The 16,531-nt window shown below is 42.1% G+C and overlaps 1 protein-coding gene across 3 annotated transcripts in view; it reads left to right on the top strand.

Annotated features, from left to right (window-relative positions):
• Positions 1 to 641: 641 nt before the first annotated feature.
• Positions 642 to 16,531, top strand: part of LOC140480713 (rho GTPase-activating protein 21-like) — a 232,140-nt gene continuing 216,250 nt past the window's right edge. Inside the window, exons 1-2 of one of the 3 annotated variants that reach the window (XM_072575978.1) lie at positions 642 to 1,081; positions 1,937 to 2,176. In XM_072575978.1, the coding sequence (XP_072432079.1) occupies positions 2,093 to 2,176 (84 nt within the window). In that variant the 5' untranslated portion in view covers positions 642 to 1,081; positions 1,937 to 2,092. The remainder of the gene's footprint in view (positions 1,082 to 1,936; positions 2,177 to 16,531) is intronic. The other 2 variants (XM_072575979.1, XM_072575976.1) reach the window with 2 other exon arrangements.

Raw genomic sequence — 16,531 nt, 5'->3', positions numbered from 1 at the left:
AGGGAGAAGCTCTCTAGATGACATGTGGCGGGGCCTTTTCAAGCTGTGTAATAATTTTCCTAACACCGCAAACCACAAGTTCGACAACGGAAATAAGCGATCAGCCAACTGGAGTGGCGGGCCAGCAACCCCTGCGTTTCATATCTGTGCAGTTCACATTCTACAGAAAATCATGGCATTGTACACATCCCACCACCCTCCAACAGCCTGTGTTGTTGTACCCTCGGCGTTTCCTATATATTCCTAAGAGAGAGTGTGATGTGATGGGGAGAGCAGAAGCACTGGGAGGGTATAATCCTGCACCGGGCCACCGCAAGCGAACTTGCAAAGACTGGGATACCGAAGCAGAGGAGCGCTCCCGCCACCGACGCTGCTCTCCTGGATGTAGCGGCCGTATGAATGGGCTCGTGGGGAGAGCGGCAGCGCCGACGGTGATTGGCTGGAGGCGCCTCGGCTTGACGGGGGTGGGGGGGTGGGGAGGAAAGCCGCTCGATCTCATTTCCGATTGGTCAAGAGTTGGGAACGATTGCGCGAGGGGGCGGGGCAGAGTGCGCAGTGGATGCAACGTTCGGTCCGATTGGCGGAGAGGCGCAGCCGTGATTGTAATCCGTCTCCGGATTGGTAAAGCGCTGCTGGCCGGCTGGGAGGAGAGGTTTTATTCCCTGTCTCGGGTTTTCCATGTCTTCTCCCCCACTCCTCCCTCCTCCACCTCCATTTTTCACGCGGCTTGTGCACTCGGAGAGAGAAAAAAAAATAACGACGGGAGATAGAGGGAGAATGATGTTGGCAGAGGCAGTACTGGGCCGGGCTTCGGAGTCCGGTTAACCCGGCGCAGGAGCCGGTGGGACTCGAAGGAGCGGCGACTGACAACTATCGAGCGGGAGAACGGGGGAGGCGGGGAGAGAGAGAGAGAAACCCCTGAGGAGGAGGAGGAGGGAGACATGGCGGTGGCGGTGGCGGCCGAGCGCGAGGAGTTGCTGCTGTTATTGTCGTTGTCGGAGAGAGTGCGGCCGAGACTGGGGGATAACAGCAGCCGGAGCCTCCGGGATTGAGGGAAAGCTAGGCCTCGGCTCGTTACCAGGTCTGTTTGAGGAATGTGAGGAGAAAAGGGTCCGATAATTATTTTTTTTGTGTTTAAAAACATCAGCCCGTTAACGGGGAGTGGCGGATGGCCGTGGTTCCTCCACTCCGTCCGTGTTGCTGACTGATGGGGAAGGGAATCCTGCCCAGAACTGGGAGATGGCAGACTGGTTCTGATTACTGTACGTGGGATCAGCTTATGTTTTTATTTTATCTTGGCGTTCTCTCTCTCTCTCTCTCTCTCTCTCCCCTTCTCCACCCCGCTTCCATACCTGGTAGGTTACAGTGAGGAGGGAGAGTGTACTGTATTTGTGAGTGTTTGGGATATAAGGAATAATTTCCACATCTCTCTCCACTCCTCGCTCTGCGACTCGATACTTGGGGTGATTCTATCAAACAGTGACACCCAGCCGCAAATTGTTAGTTGTCAGGAGCCATTCCCGGCACGTCGGGGAGCAGTGTTAAAACCTGCCTCCGGACGGGCAGCTGTCCCGTCGTCTTCCTTTTTTTTTGAAACAGTTCCCCCGCTCCGGATATTTTATTTCATTTTTTTTTGTTTAGTCGGGAAAGCATCGGCTTTATCGGGAAAGAAGACTGAAATAAACTCGGCAGAGAGGAGTCTCCGGTGCAGATTGCATAGGAAAAGCGAAGTAAGAGGAAAATATTTTTCTCTGAAAACGGGCGTTTCCTTGTGTGATGGAAGAAGGAGGTTGAAGCGCCTGTTGGGAGAATTGACTTGTGGTCTGTCGGTGCATTTTTTTGACCACTCTGTTTCAGGCGGGTTGATAATTTATATTATGGTACGAATGCGATTTATTTATCGGAAACTGACGCGCTCTATTCATTTATTTCCCAGTTTCATTGAGACACGATGAAGAAGAACGGGTAGACCGGCAAGTGGTGGCTGCGGTGTTTTGTTTTGTTTTGTTACTATTCATGACTGGATTTTTCAATGTACCGAATGGAGAGTGTGTTCTCCTGGTGTGGATTCGTTTTAAATTGAAATGAAATAATGGCGACACGAAGGACTTGTCCAAGTGAAGAGGAGGATGGAGATGCAAATGGGAAAAAACATCCATCTGCTAGAAAGGATGAGGTACGTTTAAGATCAGAATCGGTGTCTTTTTAAAATAAAATCGCTAGGAGGTTTAAACCTTTACATAACGCCGTGTACAAAGGGATCAGCAATTGATTTGTGGCTTTTGATTTATTGTCTGTCTTACTGTATTGGGCGCAATGCCCGGTAGGCTCAACAGATTATACCTCAGAGGTTTAGTCAGGGCTTGTGTATTACAGCTTTAAGCTTTTCCACGTAAGTTGTCTCAGCTGTAATTATGCACGAGGGTGATTTGCTGTCCTTGGATTCGTATTGCAGCAAATGCAAAAGCACATCTTTCCGACTTCCCTGTTTTTAATTTAGCAATGTGAAAATTTAATTAAGTACTAACTATGAAGTGGTTTTAGGCTGATTCTGGTTTAGTCGTTTATAGCAAGGAAAGTTTGAATTATAACATGATTTATGTAAAGTCGTTGAACAAGTATTCTGTAATGTCTGGCAAACGAAATCGATGACATTTAAAGTTAAAGACACCTTTTTGGGTTGTTTTAATTCTTAAATGGTCCAAGAACCTGAAGAATATCTACAGATAATGCTTATTTATGTATACAAGTAGTGTTCTGAGCAGTGTAGATAGTTCACTAAATGGGTTAATTATTTGTGGAGAAAATGGTACAGTAGGGTGTTACCTACTGTATTTTTTTACTTGAGGGTGTAATGCTGGTTAGAAATTGGATCGTTGAGGGAATTCATTCATTGTAAAATTTCTGTTAAGATCAATTTTTGTTACAGCTGTGTATGATACAATGATCATCTGTATGTTCCAGAAAAGATTTCTGTAGTAATGCAAAGGTTAACTGCATCTCAGAATATACACAGGTGAAAAGCTTTCATCATTGCCATTTCATGAAATATAAATAAGACTGAAAAATGTTTGGTTTGAAAGTTACTATATTTGACTTTTGATCATGTTGTATTGTTGAAATGTTTTTAATGTAAGGTGTACATGTACTGTACTGGAAAAGTTTAATGTGTAGGTAGTGCCAGTGAAATGTACCAAGTGTATTTTGTTTTGGTTTGGATATTTAATATTTGCTCAAAGTTTTTCTCAACTGTTTTTATCCTACTTCAATTACTTTTCCTCATTTTAATTGTTGAGGCTCAAGTAAGTTCATGCAGAGGTAGATGATATATAATCGGGAGATAGTGAGGACTGCGGATTCTGGAGACTCAGAATAGATAAGGGTCATGGAGACGTACAGACCCTTTGGTCCAACTCATCCACGCTGACCATATATCCCAACCTAATCTAGTCTCACTTGCCTGCACCTGGCCCATTATCCCTCTAAACCCTTCCTATTCATGTACCCATTGAGATGCCTTTTAAATGTTGCAATTGTACTAGCTGCCTCCACTTCCTCTGGTAGCTCATTCCATACCCGTACCACTCTCTGCTTGAAAAGTTGCCCCTTAGGTCTCTTTTGCATCTTTCCCCTCTCGCCCTAAACCTATGCCCTTTAGTTCTGGACTTCCCCCACCCCAGGAGAAAGGCCTTGTCTTATTTTTTTCTATCCATGCCACTCATGATTTTATAAACCTCTACAAGGTCACCCCTCAGCCTCTGACACTTCAGGCAAAGCAGCCCCAGCCTATTCAACCTCCCCCATAGCTCAAATCCTCCAACCGTAGCAACGTCCTTGTACATCTTTTCTGGACTCTTTCAAGTTTCATAACATCCTTCCAATAGGAAGGAGACCAGGATTGCACGCAGTATTTCAAAAGTGGCCTGACTAATGTCCTGTATAGCTGCAACATGACCTCCCAGCTTAATATTCTGACCAATAAAGGAAAGCATACCAAATGCTGCTGTCACTATCCTATCTACCTGTGATTTCTACTTTCAAGGAGATGTGTACCTGCACTCCAAGATCTTTGTTTAGCAACATTTTCTAGGAACTGACCGTTAAGTGTATAAGTCCTGCTAAGATTTGCTTTCCCAAAATATACCTAGCATTTTTTCTAAACTCTGTCTGCTACTCCTCAGCCCATTGGCCCATCTGATCAAGATCCTGTTGTAATCTGAGGTAACAGTCTTCGATGTCCACTGCACTTCCAATTTTGGTGTCCTCTGCAAACTTACTCAAAGTAACTATACCTATTATGATCACATCCAAATCATTTACTGTATATAAATGATGAAAAGTTGAGGACCCAGCACAGATCCTTGTGGCACTCCACTGGTCACAGGCCTTCAGTGTAAACAACAATCCTTCTACCTTCGAGCCAGTTCTGTATCCTCATGGCCAGTTCTGCCTTATTCCATGGGATCTAAGCTTGCCAACCATTCTCCCATGGGGAACCTTGTTAAGCACCTTGCTGAAGTCCATGTAGATCACATCCACTGCTCTGCCCTCATCAATCCTCTTTGCTTTTCTTCAAAAAACTCAATCAACTTCATGACATGTGATTTCCCACGCACAAAGCCATGTTGACTGTCCCTAATAAGTCTTTGCCTTTCCAAATATGTGTAAATCCTTTCCCTCCGGATTCCTTCCGATGAGTTGTCCACCACCGATGTCAAGCTCGCTGCTCTGTAGTTCCCTGCCTTGTCCTTACCACCTTTCTTAAATAGTGGTACTGCATTAGTCAACCGCCAGCCTTCTGGCACCTTACCTGTGACTATCGGTAATACAAATATCTCAGCTAGGGGTGCAGCAATCGCAGTGTCCTACAGAGTTCTAGGGTGCACCTGATCAGGTCCTGGGGATTTATCCACCTTGATGCATTTCAAGACATCCAGCACTTCCTCTTCTGTAATTTGGACATTTTCCAAGACAACGCCATCAATGTGCCTACATTCTATATTTTCCGTATACTCTATATATTGTCCTTGTGGCACTAGAAAAAGCACAGCAGGTCAGGTAGCATCTGAGGAGCAGGAGAGTCGACATTTCAGGCAGGACCCTTCTGTAAGATTTGACTTTTATGGTTATCATTGGGAAAATGTAGAATATCAAAATCATAAAATCTGTACAGTGTGGAAGGAGGCCATTCAGCTCATCTACATTTCACTGACCCCTGAAGAGCATCCCATTTTGTTTTTAAATTATTCGATGAAATAAGACATGCTCTTCTCATTCATTTTTAACGCAAGTGATATATTACATAAAGCTTTCTTAAAAGAACAAGAAATATAATCAGTTCACTCCAATTAATTATATTTTCCAGATTTAATATTATAAAATTGAGGTATAATCATATACCATTTGTGGATGAGGGTTTGAATTATTTAATATTTTGTTCCAATATTCAACTTTATATGTATTAGCTGCATATTTGCAATTATCCAAACACCAAAGTTTTTTAAGACCTACAGTTGTAAAACTGCAGCATGTAAAAGTTTTTGTGCTTAAGGCATGTAATGAAAGGTGGAGTTAAAGCAAATTACTGGGTGTGAAGTGACTCTTGATTTTGTAGAGAACTCCTGTTATCGGATAATTAGGTGGAATTACATGACTGAAATTTGAAGAGAAATGTTGTGGATGCTTAAAATGCTGGAAATACTCAAGACTAACAACCATCTATAGGTCAACAAAAAAAACGTTTTCAGGTTGATAGGATTTTTCTTTGAAATGTAGAGCTTAGTGGAAGTAGGCAGGGGGTGCCAATAGGGGCTGGAAGCTTGTGTCCACCACCACGGTGCAGGTTCCCTTGCTGTTTTCAGTGTACATTATTGACTGCTTCAGAGACACAGTATGGTTTATCAGTAAGCTGACACAAATTAGCACTATGGTAAAAAGCGAGGGTAAAAACATTCGATTACACAAAGATTGACTGGCTAGTCAGGTGCGCAGAACAGTGGCTGATAGAGCCTAATCATGAGAAGTGTGAAGTGATATATTTTGGGAGAACCAACAAGGCAAGTGAATACATGAATTATGGAACTCTGAGTAGTACTGAGGGTCAGTGAGACCTTAGTGTGCATGTTCATGGATCCATGGAAAGAATAGGACAGCTGGACATAGTGATTAAGAAGATTTAATGTGATTGTTAGTTGTTGAATTGAATATAAGGGTCAGGAGGTTATAATGGGCTTGTATAGGACATAGGTTAGGCAACAACTGGAGTATTGTGTGCATTTCTGATCACCATACTATAGGAATAATATGGTTATACTTGAGTACCCAGCAGATTCATGGTGTTAGGAGAAAGTGAGGACTGCAGATGCTGGAGATCAGAGCTTAAAAATGTTTTGCTGGAAAAGCGCAGCAGGTCAGGCAGCATCAAAGGAGCAGGAGAATCGACGTTTCGAACATAAGCCCTTCTTCAGGAATGAGGAGGGTGTGCCAAGCAGGCTAAGATAAAAGGTAGGGAGGAGGGACGTTGGGAATATGATAGGTGGAAGGAGGTTAAGGTGAGGGTGATACGCCGGAGAGGTCGGGAAGAAGATTGCAGGTAAAGGAGGCGGAGTGGAGTCTGAGGGTTAGGACTGAGAAAAGGTTGGCGGGGGAAATGAGAAAGCTGCAGAAATCTGCATTCATCCCTTGTGGTTGGAGGGTTTTTAGGCGGAAGATGAGGCGCTCTTCCTCCAGGCGTCGTGTTGCTATGGTCTGGCGATGGAGGAGGCCAAGGACTTGCATGTCCTTGGCAGAGTGGGAGGGGGAGTTAGTGTTCAGCCATGGGGCAGTTGGGTTGGTTGGTGCAGCTGTCCCAGAGGTGTTCTCTGAAACGTTCCGCAAGTAGGCGGCCTGTCTACCCAATGTATAGGAGGCCACATCGGGTGCAGCGGATGCAGTAAATGATGTGTGTGGAGGTGCAGGTGAATTTGTGACTGATATGGAAGGATCCCTTGGGGCCTTGGAGGGAAGTGAGGGGGGGAGGTGTGGGTGCAAATTTTGCATTTCTTGCGGTTGCAGGGAAGGTGCTGGGAGTGGAGATTGGGTTGGTGGGGGGTGTGGATCTGACGAGGGAGTCGCGGAGGGAATGGTCTTTCCGGGACTAGGAGAAAGTGAGGACTGGAGATCAGAGCTTAAACATGTGTTGCTGGAAAAGCGCAGCAGGTCAGGCAGCATCAAAGGAGCAAGAGAATCGACGTTTCGGGCATAAGCCCTTCAGGAATGAGGAGGGTGTGCCAAGCAGGCTAAGATAAAAGGTAGGGAGGAGGGACTTGGGGGAGGGACGTTTGGAATACGATAGATGGAAGGAGGTTAAGGTGAGGGTGATAGGCCGGAGAGGGGATGGGTTCATGGTGGGTTCAAGATTCATGGTGTTGCCTGTGCTGGAGTGTTTCAGCTGTGAAGAGAGATTGCATCGGCTAGGTTTGTCCTTGGATGAGAGAAGGTTGAGGGTTGGTTGACCTGATGAGATTTGCAAAGTTATACAAGGCCTAGCTATTGATGTTAGGAATAAACCTTTCGCCTTAGAGAGGTCAGTTACAAGATGGCAAAGATTTCATGTAAGGGGCTGGTGGTTTGAGATTCTTTACACTTACCAAGTGCTGGGTATCTGGGGTACCCTGCGCCACAAAAGGAACCATTACTCCAGTTAAGCATTTAGATGAGTATGTGAAATGGCATAGCCTATAAGGCTATGGACCAAGTGCGGTTGAGAAGGTGGATGCTGATGACTTTTGTGCATTATGATGGACCGAAGGGCCTCTTTCTGTGCTGTCAGGCTCTGAATCTATGACTCATGATTAAAATAGCTTTTGTTCTGATAATTCATTTAAAAATGTATAAATCAGTATGGCTGAAATATTTTGCATAAAGTGCAATTCTGTTTCTGGTTACTATTTCCTCTTGTTTTTACAAAAAGTAAATTGAATTCCTTTGCATTCTGATTAGTGTCTAATTAATAGCTTGTGTAGCATTTACTCAAAAGAAGTTGGTTGCTAAATATAATCTGGTAGTTTGAGAAATGGATTTTTTGTTTTTCCCAAGATTTGGGTTGCCAAACCATACAACAGAAACAAGTTTTTGTCTGTTTTAAGATGTGGTTTAAAATAATAACACTCGATAAGACTTGATTTGGAGTTTTGCACTTAGAAATTCATTAACCTGTGTCATTTGCTCATTAAAATTGATGAAGAGAAAATCTTTAGCTGGTGAGCATACCAGAGGAGGACTTTATTGGCTAACTATTATTAGCCTATACAGTGAGTGAAATTTGTATACTTTAAAATTTGAAATGTTCTTTAAAATTACCCTAGGTACTATGCAGTCATAGCATAAACTGAATGTTGAGAGAATTTCAGCATCATAACCTGTTTGTGCATAGAGTTTATTATGAATCGTTTGGCTGTAAGCATAATTTAAACACTTTTTGTTTGAAAGATCCACATCCTGCCTATGTTGTGAAATGAATTTCTTTTAAGGTATGTATTGTTTTGCAATCTATTTCATAATGAGGAACATTCTCATCAAACCGAGCATGGAATTATTACGGTGCAGAAGGAGGCTATCATGCCTGCGCTGGCTGTATTATCTAGTGCCAATCTCCTGCCTTTTCCTGTATCCCTGTGTACCATACAATCCAAAAAAAAAGCTAATATCGTCTTGAATGCTTCAATTGAACTTGCCTCGACCACATTTCCAGGCAATGCATTCCATATCCTAACAACTTGCTGTGTGAAAGTTTTTTGTTTACGCTAACCTTGCTTCATTTTGACATCACTCTAAATCTATGCCTTCCATTCTTCTTTCTTTTTCAAGTAGAGACTGATTTGCTCTGTCAACCTCTCCATCTAGCCTGCTCATGATTTTGTAAACCTCAATCAGATAATCAGATCTCCTCTCAGCAGCCTCCCCCCCGCCCCCGACAAGGGAGAACAGCCCCAACCATTCTAGTAAACTATCACCATTCTAGTAAACTGCTTTTACAGTGTCTCCAATACATTCAATTCTTTCTAATTAGTGGTGCCCACAACTGTACACTGCTCTAGCTAGATCTAGTTCAATGTAGTTGAATTGTTCAGTTTTGATACTAAATGAAAAAACTATACTGCAGATGCTGGAAACTCGTGACCAGACTCAAAACATTAACTCTGCTTTCTTTTCACAGATGTCAGATCTGAGTTTTTCCAGCAATTTCTGATTGTGTCCAGATTTGATGATTTTGTAGAATGAGCAGCTGAAACACTCTTGCTCATCTTTATTGGAAATGAGATGGTTTGTTTGTATGAACTATGTAATCATTTTGAAGCTACCATTACTGAAGCAACAGTTGCGTAAGTTATTTAGGCCAATGAGCTATTTTATGTCTGGAACTGAATTGGAGGATTTCAGATTTGATGATGACTATATTTTTAAGTATCTTTGCTTCATGTGATATTAATATTATCTGAAAAGTTACCTACTTCGCATGCGCACCTTTAAATGTGGAATTGTCAGTCTGATTTTAGAAATCTAGTTGTTCGATACTGGCAAGTAATATTATTCTTATTTTCCTGTGACTAGCCTCTTTCTGAAAAGATAGTTTCAGAACTTAGTCTTCCATCAATATTGGTTATTATTTAAGACTGTGTTTAATATGTGTATGATCGTGTAGTGTTTATGCTACTGGACTAGTAATGTAGAGGAAAGTGATTTCAGTCTTGCCATGCCAGTTTAAGAACTTGAATTCAGATTCTTTAGAAAAGAAAATTTGCAAAGCTCTTTTGGTAAAAGTGACAATGAAGCTATCAGATGGCTTTAAACTTGCTAATGCTCTTTAGTAAAAGAAACTTGCTACCTTTACTTCATCTCGGCACTATGTGATCCCAGGACCACAACAACATGGTCTTTTCATTGCCTTTAGAGGTGATCAGGCATGCTGATCATGTGCATCAAACCACTCCTGTTATTGGGCTATAAAGGTTTAAGAAAACAATCCACTCAACACTCTCTCTCTCTCAGGATATTTAGAAGTCGTCAATTAGTGCTAGCTTTACACACACACACACACACACACACACACACACACACACACACACACACACACACACACACCTTAATATCTGTAACTTTTCATCCCAGATGTTTGTGACAAAGTGGTTTAGATTCCAAAAATCACTGAACTGACATTTATAATTCCAGGGTACTTTTAGAAAACAGTTTTGCAATACTGGATCTGTACTTTCAAAGTTGTAGGTAGTTGTCCCTTCCCTCTTCGAGCAGAGCTTGCATTTCTTCCATAGTGGCTGAAACAGATGCACAGAGTCATGGAGTCATCAGGTCATAGATGCACAATATGGAAACAGATCCTTTGGTCCAACTCATCCACGCTGACCAGATATCCTAAATTAATCCCGTACCATTTGCCAGCACTTGGCCCATATCCCTCTTAATCCCTTCCTATTCGTATACCCACCCAGATGTCTCTTAAGAGTTGTATAATTGCAACATTACTACCTCTGGCAGCTCATTCCATACATGCATTACCTTTTCTGTGGAAAGGTTGCCTCTTGAATCGCTTTTTAGATCTTTGCCCCCTCGTTCTAGACTCTACCATCGCAGGGCAAAGACCTTGTCTATGTACCCTATCCTTATAAATCTTTATAAGGTCACCCTTCAGCCCATCGCTCCAGGGAAAACAGTCCCAGCCTTTCCCTATTGCTCAAACCCTCCAACCCTGGCAGCATTCTTGTAAATCTGAACCATTTCAAGTTTCACAACATCCTTCCTACAGGAAGGAGACCAGAATTGTACACAATATTCCAAACGTAGCCAAACCAGTTTTCTATATAGTTGCAACATGACCTCCCAACTTCTATACTCTGTGCTTTGACCAATAAAGGGAAGCATACTAAACGTAGTCTTCATTAACCTATCTAAATGCGTCTTCATTTCCAAGGAACTATGAACCTGTACTCCAAGGTCCCTCTCTGTTCAGCAACACTCCCCAGGACCTTACTGTTCTCCAGGAATGGCACAACTCTCTTGATGAAGTGGGCATGAGATAAGCACAACCAAAACCAACATGACTGACTCTACAGGGCGAAGTGAATGCTTCTGTTATTAAAGGAGATGTGTAACATCATATCTCTGTAGTATTTATGGTCTCTCACTCTATCCAGTATTAAGTTATGAACACAAGCACTGTAATTTTGTTTAAACTGTACATGTTGGTACCTTGCTGTGGCTATTTGAAAAAGATGCCCTTGAAAATTGCAAAAGGTGCAGCAACTCATTTATTAAAAGAGCCACAACGATTGGTCCCATGTTACATGATCTTCAAGTTAATCCAAATGTATCTTTCGCTACTTAAGTGCAATGCTGGTAAAGGAACAAGTGTTCCTAACTTATACTGTTACAATGAAAACATTTCCATTAGGAACTTAATACTGTATTGCTCAAAACGGATTTGAATTATGTTGAAGATTTATAGTGCATGTGAATAATACATAGAAAGTAAGTCTCGTGTATGCCATCCACCTTGTATTCTGGTTCTTGCCATTTTTGTGCTCTATTGTAACTGTCGTTGGTGTCTCCTGGTCTTGCTGCTTTACAAAGCAAAACATTCAGCCTACAGTGCAACATCTTAAATAGCGCTCACTCTGGATCTTAAGGCTTCCTACTCCCATGAGGTGTTCTTGTGACTTCAACCCCAACACATTATTCGTTCCTTCACCAACCTCTTCCACTGCACTGCTACTATTAGGGTTCATAAGGGTGGTACACTGGCACAGTGGTTAGCACTGTTGCCTCATGGTGCCAGAGACCTTGGTTTGATTCTAGCCATGGGTGACTATCTTTGTAGAGTTTACATGTTCTCCCAATGTCAGCATGAGTTTTCTCAGTGTGCTCCAGTTACCCCCACCTTAGTTCAAGATGTGCAGGTTAGGTAACTTGGCAATGTCAGTTTGCATCATGATGTTCAGTGCAGTGAGATGGATTAACTACCATTAATGCAGGGATGTGGGGATCCAGGTGGGTTATTTGGAGTGCTGAATGGCTTTTAGCTGCACTGCTGAGATTCTATAATTCTAATCTATTGGTATTAGTCAACCTATTCTTATTGATCTGTTATTCATTCTTTTGCATTTTGTGCCAACTTCAGTTCTGCAAATTTGATACTGGAGCTTCATAACTGCTTTCTTATTTTAAAAAAAAAGCTACTACATGTTGGTGACTGAATAGGACTGGGGAATGAACAGAGTTGTGTGGGGTGCTGGAAAAGCACAGCAGGTCAGGCAACATCTGAGGAGCAGGAGAAGCGACATTTTGAGCATAACTGTTCATTCCTGATGAAGAGCTTAAGTATCATAGAGCAAAACAGTGGATGATAGAGGGGCACACTCATTTGGCAACGGTAATGAGAGTTGAAGAGCAAGACAGAGGAGAGGCTGGCAACAGCAACTGTAGGAATTAGTCGGGTGACCCTGAAGGAAAATAACGTGTATTTGTGCAAGACATGTGAATTAGGGTGAAGTGGAAGATTTTAGAATCTGTAGTTGAACAGAGAGGGATGTTGAAGTCGTGGAAATGAAAGGGATATGTTATCGAACCCCTACAGTGTGGAAACTAGCCATTCGGCCTGTCATGTCCACACTGGCCCTCCGAGCATCCCACCCAGTTCCCTATCCTATCACTGCAACCCTACATTTCCCATGGCTAATCTACTAACCTGGATAATATTGGCAATTTAACATGGTCAATCCATCCAACTTACACATCTTTGGACTGGGAAGCAACCAGAGTACCTGGAGGAAATCCACGCAGACACTGAGAGAATGTGCAAACTTCATACAGTCTTCCCTGGGTGGAATTGAACCCAGGTCTCTGGTGCTGCTAGACAGCAGTGCTAACCACCGAGCTGAAAGTGAGGACTGCAGATGCTGGGGATCAAAGCTGAAAATCTGTTGCTGGAAAAGCACAGCAGGTCAGGCAGCATCCAAGGAACAGGAGAATCGACGTTTCGGGCATAAGTTTCTTGAACAAGGGCTTCTGCCTGAAACGTCGATTCTCCTGTTCCTTGGATGCTGCCTGACCTGCTGTGCTTTTCCAGCAACACATTTTCAGCGCTAACCACTGAGCTGTCCAATAATGAAGGCTGCAAAGGCATTGTTGAGGAAATTGTAAATTAATCTAAGTTGCAAACCAAATGCTACTGAGAGATGTCCACACCACAAAAAAGCACAGAATTAAACCATGAAGAATTTCAAGTAATAAATGAAGCATATCAAATTTCCCATGAATATATGCCAGAGGAATCGCTGAATGTCTTTCAATCATATGTTAAAGCTTTTGTTTTAATGGGCAGTTGTTAAGTAGCTCTCAATTACTTCGCTCATTCACTTTTTAGGGATAAATACCACTTATTACATTTGGTGGAATGTTTGGATTGTTACTTTTTCTATATACAAATAAATTCAGTCATCTATATGCAAATATTTAAAACTTTAATGAACTGCTTGGAAGAGTGAAACAAGCAGACCAGGAAATGGATTTGGCTGAAAGATGAGGTTTGGTGCAAAGAGGTCTGAATTAGTATGTTTTGGATAGAGAAAGAACAGTGTGGAGAAACCTTAAGATTAAAGAATTGCAATCCAGTGTTGTAGATAAGTCTTTCAAAATTGGAATGCAGGCTTTTTTTTAAACAAAGACTGGAATTCATTGTTTTTCTAATCCACTGAGTGCAGAAGAGGTGATGTTAAATTTGCTCACAATGTTAATTAGGTTGTGGTTGATGTATTGTAAACAATTTGTAACACCTCATTGCATTGAGAATATTGAAACTTTAGAAATGGCAATCTTATTATGAATAATTACGATCATGATCTTTCACGAGCAGAGAAGACTAAGAAGGAGTCTTATAACGGTTCTCAAAATTGTGAAATATTTTGAGAAGGTAATCTCTCTCAAACATTGTTTCTGATGTTTTGCAAGTTGCCAACACAAGACTTGGGACTGTCGGAAGAACGAAGATTGGGAATGATTTCATCCAGCTACTCGTTACAGCATGGACTGGAATAAACTTATTACAGTTAAAAAGGGCACTAGCATTTGTAAAACAACAGCATGCTAAGGTGCAATGGCAATAGGACTAAAGGCCAGCACTGTCATGATAAGTCAAGTTGCCTGTTTCTTTAATTTGATGATCCCTCTTGCTGTTATTTTTGTGATGATCTGTATGTATTTATTTTCAATATATTCACTTCAAATCAAATTTAGTTTTTACTAAATAATGCTGCAGGTAACGTTTTAAAACAAAAATAGTTGTGCTAATCTGAGTACACAACTCTCAGCCATCCCTCATACACCTCTTCAATAGTTTGAAGCTAATCTTTGTAAGCAACATGCTTCATGTGATTTATTATGCAACTTTAATTTTGGGAAATAAACTGTAGAAAATGGGAGAAATGCAATTGAAGCGTAGGAAAGCCTATGGCATTTAAAGTAACATGACTCTGCTTTGAAGAGGTTAACAGTTACAAAGGTAGAAAGGAAAGATTGAATTATTGAATTGAAGACATAGTGTCCATATTGCTTGCAGTAATAATAGTCCACAGAGATTTTGTTTGTTTGGATTTAAAGACATTCAGTGGACATTGAAGGGCTGAAAATCACATTGACTCTATCAAATCCAAAGTTTGAATTGTAAATAAGTGATGTGTAACCTGACTTAACCTAAAGGTCAGGTTAAGGATAAGTCAGAGGAAGCTATGAAGGATGGTGGAGCTTAAATTTCTATGGCTTCAGTGCATCTATATGTGTTCCTTGAGTGGAATTTAGTTGCAGTTTAAAACTGGAAAACTACAGGATTAGATTAGATTAGGTTAGATAGGGTAGACAGTGAAAGACCTTTTCCTAGGATGATGACATCAGCTTGTACGAAAGGGCGCAACTCCAAATTGAGGGGTTATGGATTTAAGGCAGGTGTTAGAGGCAAGTTCTTTACGCAGAGAGTCATAAGGGTGTGGAATGCCCTACCTGCTAAGGTAGTCAACTCAGCCACATTCGGGAGATTTAAACAATCCTTAGATAAGCACATGGATTTTGGGATAGTGTTGGGGGACGAGCTGAGAATAGTTCACAGGTCGGCGCAACATCGAGGGCCGAAGGGCCTGTTCTGTGCTGTATTGTTCTATGTTATAGAACATATGAATTAGCAACAAAAAGGGCTATTTGGTCCTCCATGCCTGCTCCGCCATTTAATAAAATCATGGCTGATTTTGTTTGTGTTCCAAAGTCCACAATCTAAAGCCCCAATTATTTTTCTTCCCTTGTCTTTACCAAGATTCTATCTACTCTTGCCTTCAGAAGGTCAAAGGCAAGGCTTAGGTGTAGGAAATGTTGGATGACCAGAGAAATTGAGGTTTTGGTCAAGAAAAGGAAGGAAGCATATGTCAGGTATACACAGCAGAGATTGAATGAATTCTTAGAATATAAAGGCAGTAAGAGGGAACTCGGGAGGGCCAAAAGAGGATGTGAGATCGCTTTGGCAAAAAGGGTTCAGGACAATCAAAGGGAATTTTATAAATACGTTAAGGATAAAAGGTAACTAGGGAGAGACTAGGACCTCTCAAAGATCTGCAAGGCAGCCTACGTGTGGAACTGCAGGAGATGGGGGCGATATCGAGGAGTATTTCGCATCAGTGTTTACTGTAGCGAAGGTAATGGAAGATTTAAGATGTGGGGAATACATGGTGACGTCTTGAAAAGCCTCTATAATACAGACGAGGTGGTGCTGGATGTTGTAAAATGCACAAATATGGATAAATCCCCAAGACCTCATCATGTGTCCCTGAGGTCTTTGAGGAGCTAGGGAAGTGATTTCTAGGCCCCTTGCTGAGATATTTGGATCAGTGATAGTCACAGTTGAGGTGCTTGTAGACTGGAGGTTGGCTAACGTGGTGCTACTACTAAGTAAGATTTGCAGGGAAAAGCCAAAAAGCTATAGGCTGGCAAGCATGACATTGGTGGGCAAGTTTGTCGGGATATGGACCAAGTGCTGGTCCATTGGAGGGAATCCGGAGGGACAGGATTTACATGTACTGTATTTGGAAAGACCAGGACTGATTCGGGATAGTCGACATGGCTTTGTGTGTGGGAAATCATGTTTCACTCATTTGATTTTTGTTGTGAAAGAGTAATAAAGAGGATTGAGGGCAGAGCGGTGGATGTGATCTTTATGGACTTCCGACAAGGTTCCTTATGGTAGAGTGGTTAGCAAGGTTAGGTCATGTGGAATAAGGCAGAACTAGCCATTTGGATACAGAACTGGCTCAAAGGTAGAAGACAGAGCGTGGTGGTGGAGGGTTGCTTTTCAGACTGGAGGCCTGTGACCAATGGTGTGCCGCAAGGATCGGTGCTGAGTGCATTGCTTTTTGTCATCTATATAAATGATTTGGATGTGAACATAGGAGGTATAGTTTATAAGTTTGCAGATGACACCAAAATTGGAAGTCTATAATGG

Source organism: Chiloscyllium punctatum, chromosome 8 (genome assembly GCF_047496795.1).
Source record: "Chiloscyllium punctatum isolate Juve2018m chromosome 8, sChiPun1.3, whole genome shotgun sequence".
Taxonomy (NCBI): domain Eukaryota; kingdom Metazoa; phylum Chordata; class Chondrichthyes; order Orectolobiformes; family Hemiscylliidae; genus Chiloscyllium; species Chiloscyllium punctatum.
The sequence above is the reverse complement of the archived record's forward strand: the minus strand, read 5'-3'. Positions and strand labels throughout refer to the sequence as shown.